This window comes from Tupaia chinensis, unplaced genomic scaffold, assembly GCF_000334495.1.
Source record: "Tupaia chinensis unplaced genomic scaffold, TupChi_1.0 Scaffold000573_1, whole genome shotgun sequence".
Lineage (NCBI taxonomy): Eukaryota > Metazoa > Chordata > Mammalia > Scandentia > Tupaiidae > Tupaia > Tupaia belangeri.
In genome coordinates, this window is record NW_006160087.1 from 2,426,315 (window position 1) to 2,440,629 (window position 14,315).

The 14,315-nt window shown below is 46.6% G+C and overlaps 1 protein-coding gene across 1 annotated transcript in view; it reads right to left on the minus strand.

Moving 5' to 3' along the window:
- Positions 1-10,063: 10,063 nt before the first annotated feature.
- ZBTB8A (zinc finger and BTB domain containing 8A) overlaps positions 10,064-14,315 on the minus strand; it is a 68,507-nt gene continuing 64,255 nt past the window's right edge. Inside the window, 1 exon segment of the mRNA XM_006158105.3 lies at positions 10,064-10,491. Within this exon segment, the coding sequence (XP_006158167.3) occupies positions 10,162-10,491 (330 nt within the window). The 3' untranslated portion in view covers positions 10,064-10,161.

The following is a 14,315-nucleotide window of genomic DNA, read 5'->3' on the forward strand; positions in this document are numbered from 1 at the left end:
CGCGCCCGCTGCCCGCCGTCCTGCTGTGCGGGGAGTGTTGGGGGTGTGCTAGCCGGGGACAGCCGAGGCGGGGAGGTGGGAAGGCACAGTGCGGTGCAGAACACAGCCACAGCCTAGTAAAATAGGTGCACAGCGTGCCTTTTGCTCGAGTGGAGAGATCAGCTAGCTCTCAGCTGTAGGGTGGTGGTTTCAGGCTGGGGTCAGAACATGCGACTGCGTGGGTTTGAGTCCCTGCGGCTGCTCTCGGACACGGCCTGGTTTTCAGGGCAGTGTGGTCGGTCCCCTTCTCAAATTTCCACATACTCCTGTTCTAAGTGGGGAGGGCGTGGGGATCTGTCAGATCCTGAGAAATGCGGGCTTCTTACTAAGTGCTCGTTGCACAGGACCAAAAAATGTCTGTAACTGTCCACCATCACACACGCACACACACACACATGCACACGCACACACATGCGCGCACCAGAATCTAGCTTTCGGGCTGTAGGTGTGAGGGCTCTCCGGGGGTGTCTTGTGGGGCTCCAACTTTCCAGAAGAAGTAGTTGTGGGAAAAATGAAAACAGAGGGGACCAGCAGTTGACATAATGGCTATGTTGCTGGACTCCCACATAGTCGACAGAGGTTCGCATCCTGGACCCGGTGGCTTAAACTCACGCTGGATGTGAGTGCATGTGTGCCCAAGATCCAGATCCCGGGAGGAGAATGGAGGAGAAGGGATTGTGGCGTGGTCATCCCCCCTGGGGGTGATTTCTCGCTTTCTGTCTTTCTGACAAACGCACATGCCCTATGACAAAATCCTCTCAAAAAAAAAAAAAAAAAAATAGAATACGGAGAAAGTAAAGAAAGGCTTCTAGCCCTTAATCCTGCACAGTGGCTGAGTTGTCCCTGAAAATAAGACAGAGCTGCACTGTCGCTGCTGGGAGGGGAGAGACCCCAGGCTTGCTTCTGATTAACGCAGAGAAAGTGTGTGCTCTCCAGAGAGGTGTGGGTGAGAGACGCCCACTCCACAATCCCTTTCTCCCGTTTCTCCATCCTGAGGACCGCTGGAAATGCTGCACAGAGCAAGCTGCGAGGCAGGATTTGGAGTTCCAACTGCAGTCGCCCTGTGGGACCGCTCCTAGCCGCTGTGGCCTCCGTGGCTTTTACTTTTAGCATGGACCCAAAATACTGGATTATCCGGTGCCAATGCCTATAGGCCGTTTTCTAACGCTGAGTTCTTTGTAGATTCCCTTCAGATGAGAGGTTTGGCGGCTGGTAGATGGCATGGTGGTTAAGAAACTCCATTTCCACATGTCTGGCCACGGTTCAAGTCCTGGATTTGGCAATTTGCTTTCTCATTTCCCCTCAACCCCGTCTCTCTCTGGTTAAATTAAAAATAAAGTGCCAGGAGCTGGCGTGGTGGTTGAGAGTGCTGGATTTTCCACATGGCCAAGTGCGGTTCAAGTCCTGGACCTGGCAGCTTGCTTTCCCTTTCTCTCTCTCTCTGGTCAAATGAAAAAATAATAACAAATGGAATTAAATATTTATTTATAAAGATAAAAATAAATTAATTCTCAAAAAGTTGATAGTAAATATTTTTGGGTTTTAGGCTATGTGGCCTCTCCACTTGATTCTGTTGTGCACAAAATCTGCCGTAAACAACTGTACAAATGGGACAGCCCCGGGCCCGCTGGTTAAGGCAGGCAGACCCCGCCTGGCCGACCACATGGTTCGAGTCCTAGACACAGTGGCTAGGAAACACGGCGGGTGAGCGTGTGCGTGCGTCAGATCCCAAAAGGACAGAGATGGAGAAGGCACTGCACAGAACATTCCCCGTGGGCAGTGCTCGCTCACCTTCCCTCCAGCTCTCTGGAGCAGATTCTCTCTGGAAAGTTTAAAAAGACAAGGGAGGCCAGCAGGTGGTGTAGGAGTTCCGGCACTGGACTTCTGCACGGTTAACCACAGTTCGAGTACCAGACCCAGTGGCTTCAACGAGCGGGTGTGAGTGTCCAAAATCTTAGAAGGGGTTGCAGCACGGCCGTCCCCACAGGGGTGGTCTCTCACCTTTCCTCACTGTCTGTCTCTCTGGTGAGTGCACACACCCTACAGCCAAAAAAAAAAAAAAAAAGTAGGAATGAGAATGGTACTTTATTAAAGATTCGTGTTTTATTTGCAATACTTTTTATGGTGATACTTGAGGTAAAGCAACAAAGACTTTTGCTTTTAGGTTTCCAATTTGTCAAAAGTCTTTACTGGGCCACTTGGTGCACGGTAGTTAAGACGGCTGGATTTCACATGGCTGACTGATGGTTTGAGTCTCGGAGTAGGTGGCTTGAAAAACACACCAGGTGTGTGTGTGTGTGTGTGTGTGTGTGTGTGTGTGCGCGCGCCCAAAATCCCAAGAGGAGAAGAGATGGGATTGCAGTGTGGCCGTCCCTCCTGGGGGTGGCTTCTCACTTCCCCTCTTTTGGTCTCTTTCCTTGGAGAGCACATGCACCCTATAGCAAATTTTAAAAAGTAAAAAAGTATGTATGTATATGTGTGTGTGTGTGTGTGTATATATATATATATTTACTTTATAGAGTCCCTTTGTTTCTCTCACTGTGTGATTTTTTATTATACTTAGCAGGACAGGGCATAGGAGGAGCTCAGGAGAAAATGTTTAACAGACACAGGGACGCAGGCAGGACAGGTGGGCTGAGGAATGGCACACCCCGGCTGCGTGAAAGGACCAGGCATTGCTGGAGCCAGCAGGTGGCACCGTGGCTAAGGTCTAATGCTGGACTCCTAGCTGGCCGACCACAGAGTCCTGGACCTGGCGGCTTGAAACTCATGCTGGGCTAGTGTGTGTGCCTAAACTCCTGAGAGGAGAATGGAGAAGGGACTGTGACTCGGTCATCCCCCGGGGATGACCCATTTCTCTCAGTGTCTCTCTGGCGAGTGCATGTGCCCTATGGCAAAAACCTTAAAAACAAAAAGAACACACATTGCCAATTTAATAAATTAAAAATAATGAAAGGAGGGAGGGAGGGAAGAAAGAAGGAAGGAATAAAGGAAGAAAAACTAGTAGAGCTTAATACTCCACATCAATGTGGCGTTCTTTTGTTGAAAATGCTCAATATGGCATTATTCTTTATTAAAAAAATATTTATCTTCATTTATTTATTATTATTCTTCAATTTTACCAGAGAGTGAGAAAAAGCAAGCTTCCAGGTCTGGGACTTGAACCATGGTCAGTCATGTGAGAGTCCAGTGCCTTCACCACCATGCCAGCTGCCAGCCCTGCAGCATTATTCTTGGTTTGACTATTGCACGCCATGTGCTTGCTTTGAGGATCTATATCGTACTCCACAAAGATGTGCAATTAAATGTAAATAAGAAATTATAAAATAAAATAGAAAAAAGTAAATTAAAAAATTTTAAAGTACAAAAAAAATTTAAATATTTGACTTTTTTGGTGTCATTAATACAGTTCTGTAGCAAGAAGGAGGGTATATTTGAAAATGAAGTTTATGGGACCAACAGGTGGCGTGATGGTTAAGAAGCTGGACACTCCCACATGGTTGACTGACCACAATTCAAGTCCTGGACCTGGTGGCTTGCTTTCTCACTTTCTCTCACTGTCTCTTCCTATCTCTCTCTCTCTGGTCAAATTAAAATAAATAAATAAATAAATAAATAAATAAAATTCAATAAGTAATTCTAAAAAGAAAAGAAAATGAAGTTTATATAATAGATCCTCTGTGGGTTTTTTTTTTCTTTAAAAAAAATCATTTATTTTTACATTTTTCCACATTTACATATCAAAAATTTTTGCTCATAATTCATAGTTCTGGACAGTGGATTTCTTTTTCCTGATCTATTTCCTGGTTGTATTAGCCCGAATGGTTAAGAAGCTCCTGTTATCAGGACCAGCAAGTGGCGTGGTGGTTAAGGTGTTGGAACTCCCACATAGTGGACCACAGTTTGAGTCCCGGACCTGGTGGCTTGCTTTCTCGGTTTCCTTCTCTCTCCCTCTCTCTGGTAAGCACATGTGCCCTGTAGCAAATTTATAATAATAAGAAATACAATTAAATCCTTTTTTTAAAAAGTTTCTTTATCAAAATAAAATATTCGTTGTATTTTACATAAACAGCTAATTTCTTACTGCCATTGCTATGATGACTGTAACTGTACCAGTAACAGTCTTGTAACTGTAGTCGCACCCTTCATGTAACATGTATTCTATAGAGAACATTGTCACATACGGCATGAGCTTTAAACAGTCGGCTGTGACTTGTAGAAAATCATCTTAGAAAATAAAGTGCTATATTGGGGACCAGCAGTTAGTGTAATGGCTATGTCACTGGACTCCCATGTAGTTGACCGCGGTTCGCATCCCAGACCCGGTGGCTTAGAACTCACGCCAGGCGCGTGTGCATGTGTGCCCAAGATCCCGAGAGGAGAATGGAGGAGAAGGGATTGCAACGTGGCCATCCCCTCTGGGGGGGGTGTTCTTGTTTTCTGTCACTATGTCTCTGTCTGTCTGGTGAGCGCACGCGCCCTATAGCAAAAACCTCTCAAAAAAAAAAAAAAATAGTGACATACAATACACCTCGGTGAATTAAACAGACGTTCTGGGATTTAGAAAACCTGGTCATTCTAACTCTGTTTTTGCCGCTGTCTCACTGAGCTGTCTTAGGAAGGTTTCTTTACTGTTCTGGGCCTCAATTACTTTACCTTTTATGTAAGGTAACTGTCCTGCTTCATACGTATGTAAAGAATAACAGAAAAATGAGTGAGCACTTCGCAAGTGTGAATTGCTATATAAATGGTAGATGGTGATCCTGAGACACTCTAACATAAAATAGCAGAACTTGCCATGTGTAGTCCAAAGTTTGACCCTGTGAGTGACACCTATTATTTTCACTCTTCCCATTTAAACGCCTCTTATACTGTCCTGCTTTTAGTAATTTTTTTTTCATACTAGCAAGTTTTAGGACTCAAAAATAGTTTTTAAAAAACAATAGGAGTGAAATTTCCATATATCTTAGCATGACTTGGCAAAAGAACTTTAATAAATTGAGCTCTGAGCTTATAAATAAATGAAACGCCAAACTTTCATCTGTTAAGGAATAACAGGGCCACATGAAAAGTAGTAACCATGTTTATTTGATTGCTTTACTCATAAATATATTGAGAAATCTGTTCTTTTTCTTAGAGAGATTTTTGTTACAGGGCACGTGTGCTCACCAGAGAGACAGAGGGAGAAATCACCACCCCCACCACCACCACCCCCGGGGGATGGCCATGCCACAATCCCTTCTCCATTCTCCTCTCGGGATTTTGGGCGTGCATGCACTTGCTTCCAGAGTTTCAAGGTGCCAGGTCCAGGACTCATACCACCGCTGGCCATGTGGGAGTCCAGCTATGTAACCATCACGCCACCTGCTGGTCCCAGAAAAAAAGCCTTAAGGCCTAGTAGCTACCGAAGGGACTTCTATGCTAAGGATATGGTTGGCTTCCCTCCGGACCCGTGGTTCTCTCCCTAGGAGCACAGTGGGAACTGGGAGAGACAAGGGAGACCACGGTGCCAGGGCAGTTCGAGGACTCACCCTGCTCTGTGGTTTTCAGTGTTGGGCCCCCGCGCTCTGCAAGGGTTGGGGCTGAGGGAGCACAAGGAGGGTTTTACCCAGAGCAGCTCTGATCTGGGCCTTTACCCCTTAAAACCCCCTTGGATTTTTCTATGGAACAATTCATTTGAAGTTTCTTAGATTAAAAACAAACTGCGTTTACGCTCAGCTGTGGCGTGGTGGATCCCACAGGGCTGGCCTCATGGTTTAAGTCCTGCATACGGCGGCTTGAGAGTCACAGCAGGCCTGTGTGCACACACTCACAAGCCCGAAAGGAGGGGGATGGAGAAGGGATTTGGCATGAGCACTCCCAGTGCTTTCTCACTACCCCTACCCCTCTCCAGCAAGTGCACATACCCTCAGGCAAATTTATTTTTAATTTTGATATATTTTGCTATAGAGCGTGTGCACTTGCCAGGAAGACAGAGAGAGACAGAAAGCGAGAAATCATCCCCCGGGGGATGGCCACTCAGCAATCCCTTCTCGTCCATTCTCATCTCGGGATCTTGGGCACGCACACACACCCAGCATGAGTGAGTTTAAGCCACCAGGTCCAGGACTCAAACCACAGGCGAATACATGGGAGTCCCGCAACATAGCTATTATGCTAACTGCTGGTCCCTCAGCATGAGTTTCAAGATGCCAGGTCCAGGGCTTGAACCATGGTCAACCACGTGGCAGTCCAACGCCTCAACCACTATGCCACCTACTGGCCTCTACCCTTATTTAAACAGATTAAAGCCCCATGTAACACTTTCTGGCACTTAAAAGCCGAAGAATTTAATTCTCTCAGAAATTGTCAGTAGAAGGACCAGCAGATGGTGTAACGACTATGTCGCTGGACTCCCATGTAGTCGACCGCATTTCGAGTCCCGGACCCGGTGACTTAAACTCATGCCAGGTTTGTTTGCATGCATGCCCAAGATCCCGAGAGGAGAATGGAGGAGAAGGGATTGCAGCGTGGTTATCCCCCCCGGGGGGTGATTTCTTGCTTTCTGTCTCTCTGTCTTTCTGGTGAGCACACACGCCCTATAGCAAAAAAAACCTATCCAAAAAGAAAAAGAAAGAAATTGTCAGTAGAGAGTTTCGCTCTAGTAAAGAACTGGTCTCAAAAGTCTCAGAGAAGTCTAACATTTCAACGAGAATCATTATTGATAACTTACACCCATGTCTTAAATGTTCTTTTATGGTGCTAAAACGTTTGGCGAGCTTGAGAGCGGTTTTGTGGGACTTGTCTGACTCGTAATAACAATTAGGAGAAGGCAGTATTTCTGAGCGGCTGGGGCAGGGGTGCGGGCCTTTGCTGACGTTGGTGTGTGCATGCCAGGTCTGCGTGCGGGGATCACGGCGTGGAGGAGCTGAGGGCACAGCCGGCGTGGCGCGTTTCTGGGGATGACGCTCACAGATGCCACTGTCCCTAGTGGCCCCGACAACTGAAACTCAGGTCTGACAGTAAAACGTGTTAGTGTCACCCTGGTGACAAGAGAGGACGAGTGTTCCTCCCCGTCACTCGGAGGCAGCTCGGAGTCCAACAGGTCCCTCGTAGTCTCGCTGGGGGGCCGCGAACTCAGGCATAGCGGCCAGCCCCGGTGCTACTGGAAATCTGCCCTCGGGCCATCTTGGAAAAGCCTCAGAATTAAGTAACATGAAACAAAGTGGTTATCTATTTAAATACTTTTTTAAAGAAATAAACCATCTTCAAAAAAAAAAAAAAGGGACCAGCAGTTAGCATAATGGCTATGTCGCTGGACTCCCATGTAGTCGACCGTGGTTCGCGTCCCTGACCCGGTGGCTTAAAACACGCCGGGCGCGTGTGCGTGTGCAACCAGGATCCCTAGAAGAGAATGGAGAGGGGACTGCGGCGTGGCCATCCCCCCTGTGGGGTGATTTCTCACTTTCTATCTCTCTCTCTCTCTGTCTGGCGAGCGCACGCGCCCTATAGCAAAAACCTCTCCAAAAAAAAAAAAGGGAAATGAACCATCTTCGCCCATAAACAATAACACAAAAAGTACCACCTTGAGGTGTGTCGTGGCATTGCAAAATGTAATCTAATACTAGGCTCTTTATGTTTGGGTCTTTACTTTTAATATTTAGATTTTACTTCAGAACTAAAATAACACTTCTCCAATTGTGCTGTAGTTTTGGTATGTTTCAAAATTTCTATAAAGAAGAAGTTTAAACTTTGTATCCCAGGAGAAAAGTTTGTTTTGAAAATATCGTATCAGGCCAGCAGGTGGCATGGCAGTTAAGGCGGCTGGATTCCACATAGCTGACTACAGGGTTCAAGTCCTGGATTTGGCAGCTTGAAAAACATGCCAGGGTGCATGTGTGTGTGTGCCCCAAATCCTGAGATGAGAATGGGGAAGGGATTGCAATATGGTTACGCCCTCAGGGCTGCTTTGTCACTTTCCTTCTCTATCTCTGTCTCTGTCTCTTTGATGAGCATACGCATACTGGGAAAAAAATATATATATATATATTGGGGACCAGCAGTTGGCATAATGGCTATGTCGCTAGACTTCCAAGTAGTTGACCACGGTTCAAGTCCCAGACTCGGTGGCTTAAACTCACACCGGGTGCGTGTGCATGCACGACCAAGATCCTAAGAGGAGAATGGAGGAGAAGGGATTGCGGCATGGCCATCCCCTGAGGGGTGGCAAAAAAATATATATATATATATTGGGGACCAGCAGTTGGCATAATGGCTATGTCGCTAGACTTCCAAGTAGTTGACCACGGTTCAAGTCCCAGACTCGGTGGCTTAAACTCACACCGGGTGCGTGTGCATGCACGACCAAGATCCTAAGAGGAGAATGGAGGAGAAGGGATTGCGGCATGGCCATCCCCTGAGGGGTGGCGAGAGAGAAAGACAGAAAGCAAAAAATCACTCCCCAGAGGGGTCCCTTCTCCTCCATTCTTCTCCTGGGATTTTGGGCATGCACACATGTGCCCCGGGTGAGTTTTAAGCTGCCACGTTTGGTACTCGAACCATGGTTGACTACATGGGAGTCCAGCAATGTAACCGTTACGCCATTTGCTGGTCCCAACTTTTTTTTTTCTCTTTTAGGTTTTTTGTTTTTGTTTTTGTTTTGAGTTTTTGAGAGGTTTCTGCTATAGGGCGCGTGTGCTTGCCAGAAAAACAGAGAGACAGAAAGAGAGAAATCACCCCCCAGGGGGATGGCCACACCGCAATCCCTTCCACCGAGTCTGGGACTTGAACCACGGTCAACTATGTGGGAGTCCAGCGACATAGCCATTACGGTCTTTTAGGTTTTTTGTTTTTTCTTTTTTTTTTGAGAGGTTTTTGCTATAGGGCGCATGCGCTCGTCAGACAGACAGAGAGAGACAGAGAGACAGAAAGAGAGAAATCACCCCCCAGGGGGGGTGGCCACGCCGCAATCCCTTCTCCTCCATTCTCCTCTCGGGATCTTGGGCACGCACACGCACCTGGCATGAGTTTAAGCCACCGGGTCCAGGACGCGAACTGCAATCAACTACGTGGGAGTCCAGCGACATAGCCATTACGCTAACTGCTGGTCCCACGGTGTTTTAGGTTTTTGATATGGGGTATGTGCACCCACCAGAGACAGACAGAGGGAGGGAGAGAGGAAAAGTGAGAAATAACCCCTCCATTCTCCTCTTGGGATTTTGGGCACACATACACATCTGCCTAGCATTATTTTCAAGCTGGGACTGGGACTCAAACTGTGGTCAGCTGTGTGGGAGTCTAATGCTTAACCACCACACCACCTGCTGGCCCCCATACATTTTTAATTCATTGATAAAAAAGTCAAATATGATTAATTTCAAACATTTTAGATTAGACTCCCGACGTTATCCTAAAATATTTAGGATATCAGAATAATGACAGGTTGTTTCAGATCTCAAAATTATTAACTCAGTGGGGCTGGCAGGTGGCGTGGTGGTTAAGGGTGCTGGATTCCCACATGGCTGACCGTCGTTCAAGTCCTGGACCTGGTGCCTTGCTTTCTCCCTCTCCCTTTCTGTCTCCCTCTGTTCAAATTTTAAAAATAATAATAATAATAACACATGGAATTAAATAAATAATTTAAAAATGATTAATTCAGTCAAGTGGCTTGTCAAACCCTTAAATGTCATCTTCACTGTTCCCTGTAAAATTCAATATTCATAGTGTATGTGGGGGGTTTTGGTTCATTTTTTATTTTATCCTTTTTTGTTTTCTTTGTACATGTGTTTTGAAACACCTTGAAATTGTTTTACATCAAGTTTGGTTGTGGCACATTTATTTAAAATATTTTCTTTGAAAAAGTCTGCTAAGTAGCTCGTCCAATATGAAAAGAAGTAGGTTCTGTGTAATGAAAGTAAGTGTAACTTCATCCATCACGCCGATGCAAGCTAGGTCTTTCTTTTCAGTGCAGCAATGTATTTAGGGCAGCAAAGTTCAAAATGGGTTTTACGGCCTGTGAAGAAAGCATGCAAGTTACACCAGGCCAGTTCTTGGAGTCAGAACGGAAACTGTTAACCAGACCCTGCCCAGGGAGAGAGAGGAGGCCAGCGACATCGCGGGCGTGCCTGTCGGGCTCGCAGAGAGCTACCTAATGTTGGGCTTTATCTCCTTCTCTTCTTCTTCACTGTCATCCACCTGTTGTATGACCAGGTCAGCAGACCCGTCCTCGACGATCTCCACATACGATCTGTTCTCATCCTCGCTCAAGGGCCACCTGGAACCCTTCTCTCCATCTGCCGGGGACACGAGATGCTGCTCGGCCTCCAGGCCCCCAGGGAGGCTGTCGAGGCCGACCTCGGCGAGGCACTCATTGCACAGCCGGTAGCGCCGGGTCCCCTCCTGCACCACCTGCCCGGTGAGGTCAGTCACGTGGCGTTTGCACTTTCTGCAGATCAGTTTGCATGCCTGGTGAATCTGCGTGGAGATTTAAATAATGATAAAAACAGTGCTTTTCAAAAGCAGAACAGTTCGATGTTTTAGATACCAGTTCATAAACGTAAGATGTTCAAAGCCATGCATTAAACGCCAAGTAACACCCAATTACTAGAAAAGGATCATGGGGTTCCACGATAAACATTAGACATCAGCTTTCTCTAAATAATAGCTATGATTTCGTTGTTGTTTTTAGTTTTGCTATAGAGTGCAAGAAAAATGGAGAGAGACACAGAGACAGAAAGTGAGAAATCACCCCCCAGGGAGGATGGACACGCCACAACCCCTTCTCCTCCAGTCTCCTCTTGGGATTTCAGGCACGTGCACACGCACGTACATCCAGCGTGATTTTCAACCACTGGGTCTGGGCTGGAACCGAGTAGCACACCACTCAGGAGTCAGTCCTTAATCGCCGCACCACCTGCTGGCCCCCTGTTTTTATTGTTAGTTCTACATTCTTGGGGCCAGTAGGTGGCGTGGCAGTTAAAGCTGTGGATTCCCACATAGTTGACTGCTGTTCGAGTCCCGGACCAGGCAGCTTAAAACTCACGCTGGGTACACGTGTGTGCGTGCCCCAAATCCTGAGAGGAGAATGGAGGAAAAGGGACTGAGGCATGGTCATTGCCACTGGGGAGGGGTGATTTCTCACTTTCTCTCTTTCTGTCTCTCTGGCAAGTGCACATGCCCTATGACAACATCTTTAAAAAGTTACACACTTAGTAATTTTACGTATTCCTTAATCCAACAGTATTTTTTTTTGGAGAGGTTTTTGCTATAGGGCGCGTGCGCTCGCCAGACAGACAGAGACAGACAGAGAGATAGAAAGCGAGAAATCACCCCCCAGGGGGGATGGCCACACCGCAATCCCTTTTCCTCCATTCTCCTCTCGGGATCTTGGGCACACGCGCACATGCGCCCGGCGTGAGTTTAAGCCACCGGGTCCGGGACTCGAACCATGGTCAACTACATGGGAGTCCAGTGACATAGCCATTACACTAACTGCTGGTCCCAATCCAACAGTATTTTGATATCTGGGGTAAAAAAAGGGAAACCTTTCCAGGAAAATAATAATTGCAAATACTTATTTTTTTCTTAAAAAACTATTTAATTTTTTAAAATTTTGTTTTATTTTTTAAATATACTATAGACCCAGAGAGAGAGAGAGAGTATGAGAAAGGAAGCTGACAGGCCCAGGACTAGAACTGAAGCAGCCCATGTGGGTGTCCAGTGCCTGAACTACCATGCCACTTGCTGGCCCCTATTATTATTGTTTTTTAATTTGTTGTAGGGCACATGTGCTCACTAGAGAGAGAGGGACAGAGAAAGTGAGAAAGCAAGCAGCCAGGTTCAGGACTCAAACCCTGGTCGACCGTGTAGGAGTCCAGAGCCTTAACCACCGCGCCACCTACTGACCCAACTGCAAATACTCTGTCATGTACCGTGCTAAGGATTTATGCATACCCTTTTTCTTTTTTTGAAAGTTTGCTATAGGGCATGTGAACTTGCCTGAGAGGCAGAGAGCAAGAGCGAGTGAGAGCGAGAAAGCCCCTCTGCGCCCTCCCCATCCGTTTTCAAGCCCTCGGATCTGGGTCTCAAACTGCACAGTCTGCCACGAGGGTCCAGGCACCTTAACCACCGTGCCACATGCTGGCCTGGACTTCACATATCTTAGTTTAGGAGGAAAATAAACCTCTCTTATTTTATGTGAGTATTAATTTCTTGTTATTTCAAAAAGAAAAAAAAAATTGTCCCAGATTTAAGTTTATCAATATTTTTTGAAAGAAGGACTACTTGCCATTCTATTTTTGGGGGGGGGGTGGTATTTTTGTTATAGGGCGCGTGCACTCGCCAGAAAGACAGAGACAGAGAGACAGAAAACGAGAAATCACCCCCCCCCGGGGGGGATGGCCACGCCGCAATCCCTTCTCCTCCATTCTCCTCTCAGGATCTTGGGCACGCACGCACAGGCGCCTGGTGTGAGTTTAAGCCACCGGGTACAGGACTTGAACCGCAGTCAACTAGATGGTAGTCCAGCGACGTAGCGATTGTGCCAACTGCTGGTCCTACCATTCTTTTTTAAAAAGAGAATTATTTAATTATATTTATTCATTCATTTATTTTAATTCAACTAGAGAGACACAAATAGAGAGAGAGAGAGAGAGGGAAAGTGAGGAAGCAAGCCATCAGGTCCAGGACTTGAACTATGGTTAGGCGTGTGGGAATATCCAGCACCTTAATCACCATGCCACCTACTTGTCACTACTTGCCATTGTTACGAATAAAAGATCTGGTAGAATTGGTGAGCTCGGGTTCTAGTCTTGGTTTTGTCATTTTCTGTTTTTGTTATTTATTAACTATGCACCTTGGAACAAGTAATTTAGAAGATTTTAACCCCGCTTTCAGTGTGACAGTCAGAACTATTAATAGTAAGTGGCCAGCAGGTTGCGTGGAGGGTAAGGAGGCAGGGTCCCACACGGCCAGTTGCGTGGTTCAAGTTCCAGCATGGGTGGATTGAGAAACACGCTGGGTGCACGTGCGTGGGTACCCACAATCCTGAGAGGAGGAGGAGGGACTGTGGCATGGCCATCTCGTCTGGAGGGTGAATTCTTTTTCTTTCTCTCTCTCTCACTGGACAGCATACATGCCCTATGGCAAAAATCTGGGAGGAAAAAAAAGAAAAGGAAAGGGAATATAAAGCTATTCATATGATATAAAGCAATTTAGATAAAGCTATTTAGTATCAAAAGCCTGTCAGGGCCGGCCCTGCGGTGCAGTGGTTAAATGCTGTGGAGAGAGCCGGATCCCACGGGCAGACTGCAGCGTGGATCTGAGCCCCAAGGGCTTAAAACTGCGCCTGTGCCTAGGATCCTGCCCAGGTGGAGGGTGGAGAGAAGGGACCGCAGACTGGCTTGTGGGGGACGCTCTCTCTTAGGCCAGCACATACCCTGTGGTATTTTAAAAAAGGGGGAAATGAACCCTACTTTGAGCCCTGAAAGGAGAGTAAAAATCAGTATGATGTCTATATTAAATTATGCATTAGTGTGCAGAGCAAAAACATTAACTTGAAAGAAGTTTAATACAGCAGAGTTGTGTGAAAAGACTTCTCTCAATAAACTAGATAAGTGCAGATATTTCCTTTTTTTCTTAAGAATTATTTATTGGGACCAGCAGTTAGCGTAATGGCTATGTCACTGGACTTCCACGTAGTCAGTCGACTGTGGTTCGAGTTCCGTACCCGGTGGCTTAAACTCACGCCGGGCGCGTGTGCGTGCGTGCGCAAGATCCCGAGAGGAGAATGGAAGAGAAGGGATTGCGGTGTGGCCATCCCCCCTGGGGGGTGATTTCTCACTTTCTGTCTCTCTGTCTCTCTCTGTCTGTCTGGTGAGTGCACGCGCCCTATAGCAAAAACCTCTCAAAAAAAAAAAAAGAATTATTTACTTAATTCCATTTGTTGATATTATTATTATTTTTAATTTGACCAGAGAAAGACAAAGAGAGAGAGAAAAAGGGAAAGTGAGAGAAGAAGTGCCAGGCCTGGGACTTGAACCGTACATGGTAGGCCACATGTGAGTCCAGGACCCCAACCACCATGCCACCTGTTGGCCCCAAATGCACAAATTTCTTAAGAAGTCAAATGCATGGCGCCTGTGATCTAGCCATGTGGGGAGAAAGGAAGATGTCCCACTGATAACTGGGCCTCCAGCATCCAAAACTCGCGTGTTTGGGAAGAAACCGACCATCCACCAGATGACTAGAAATCGCTGCAGGACCACAAGAAATATGGAGAAGCAGGAAAATACCTCTCC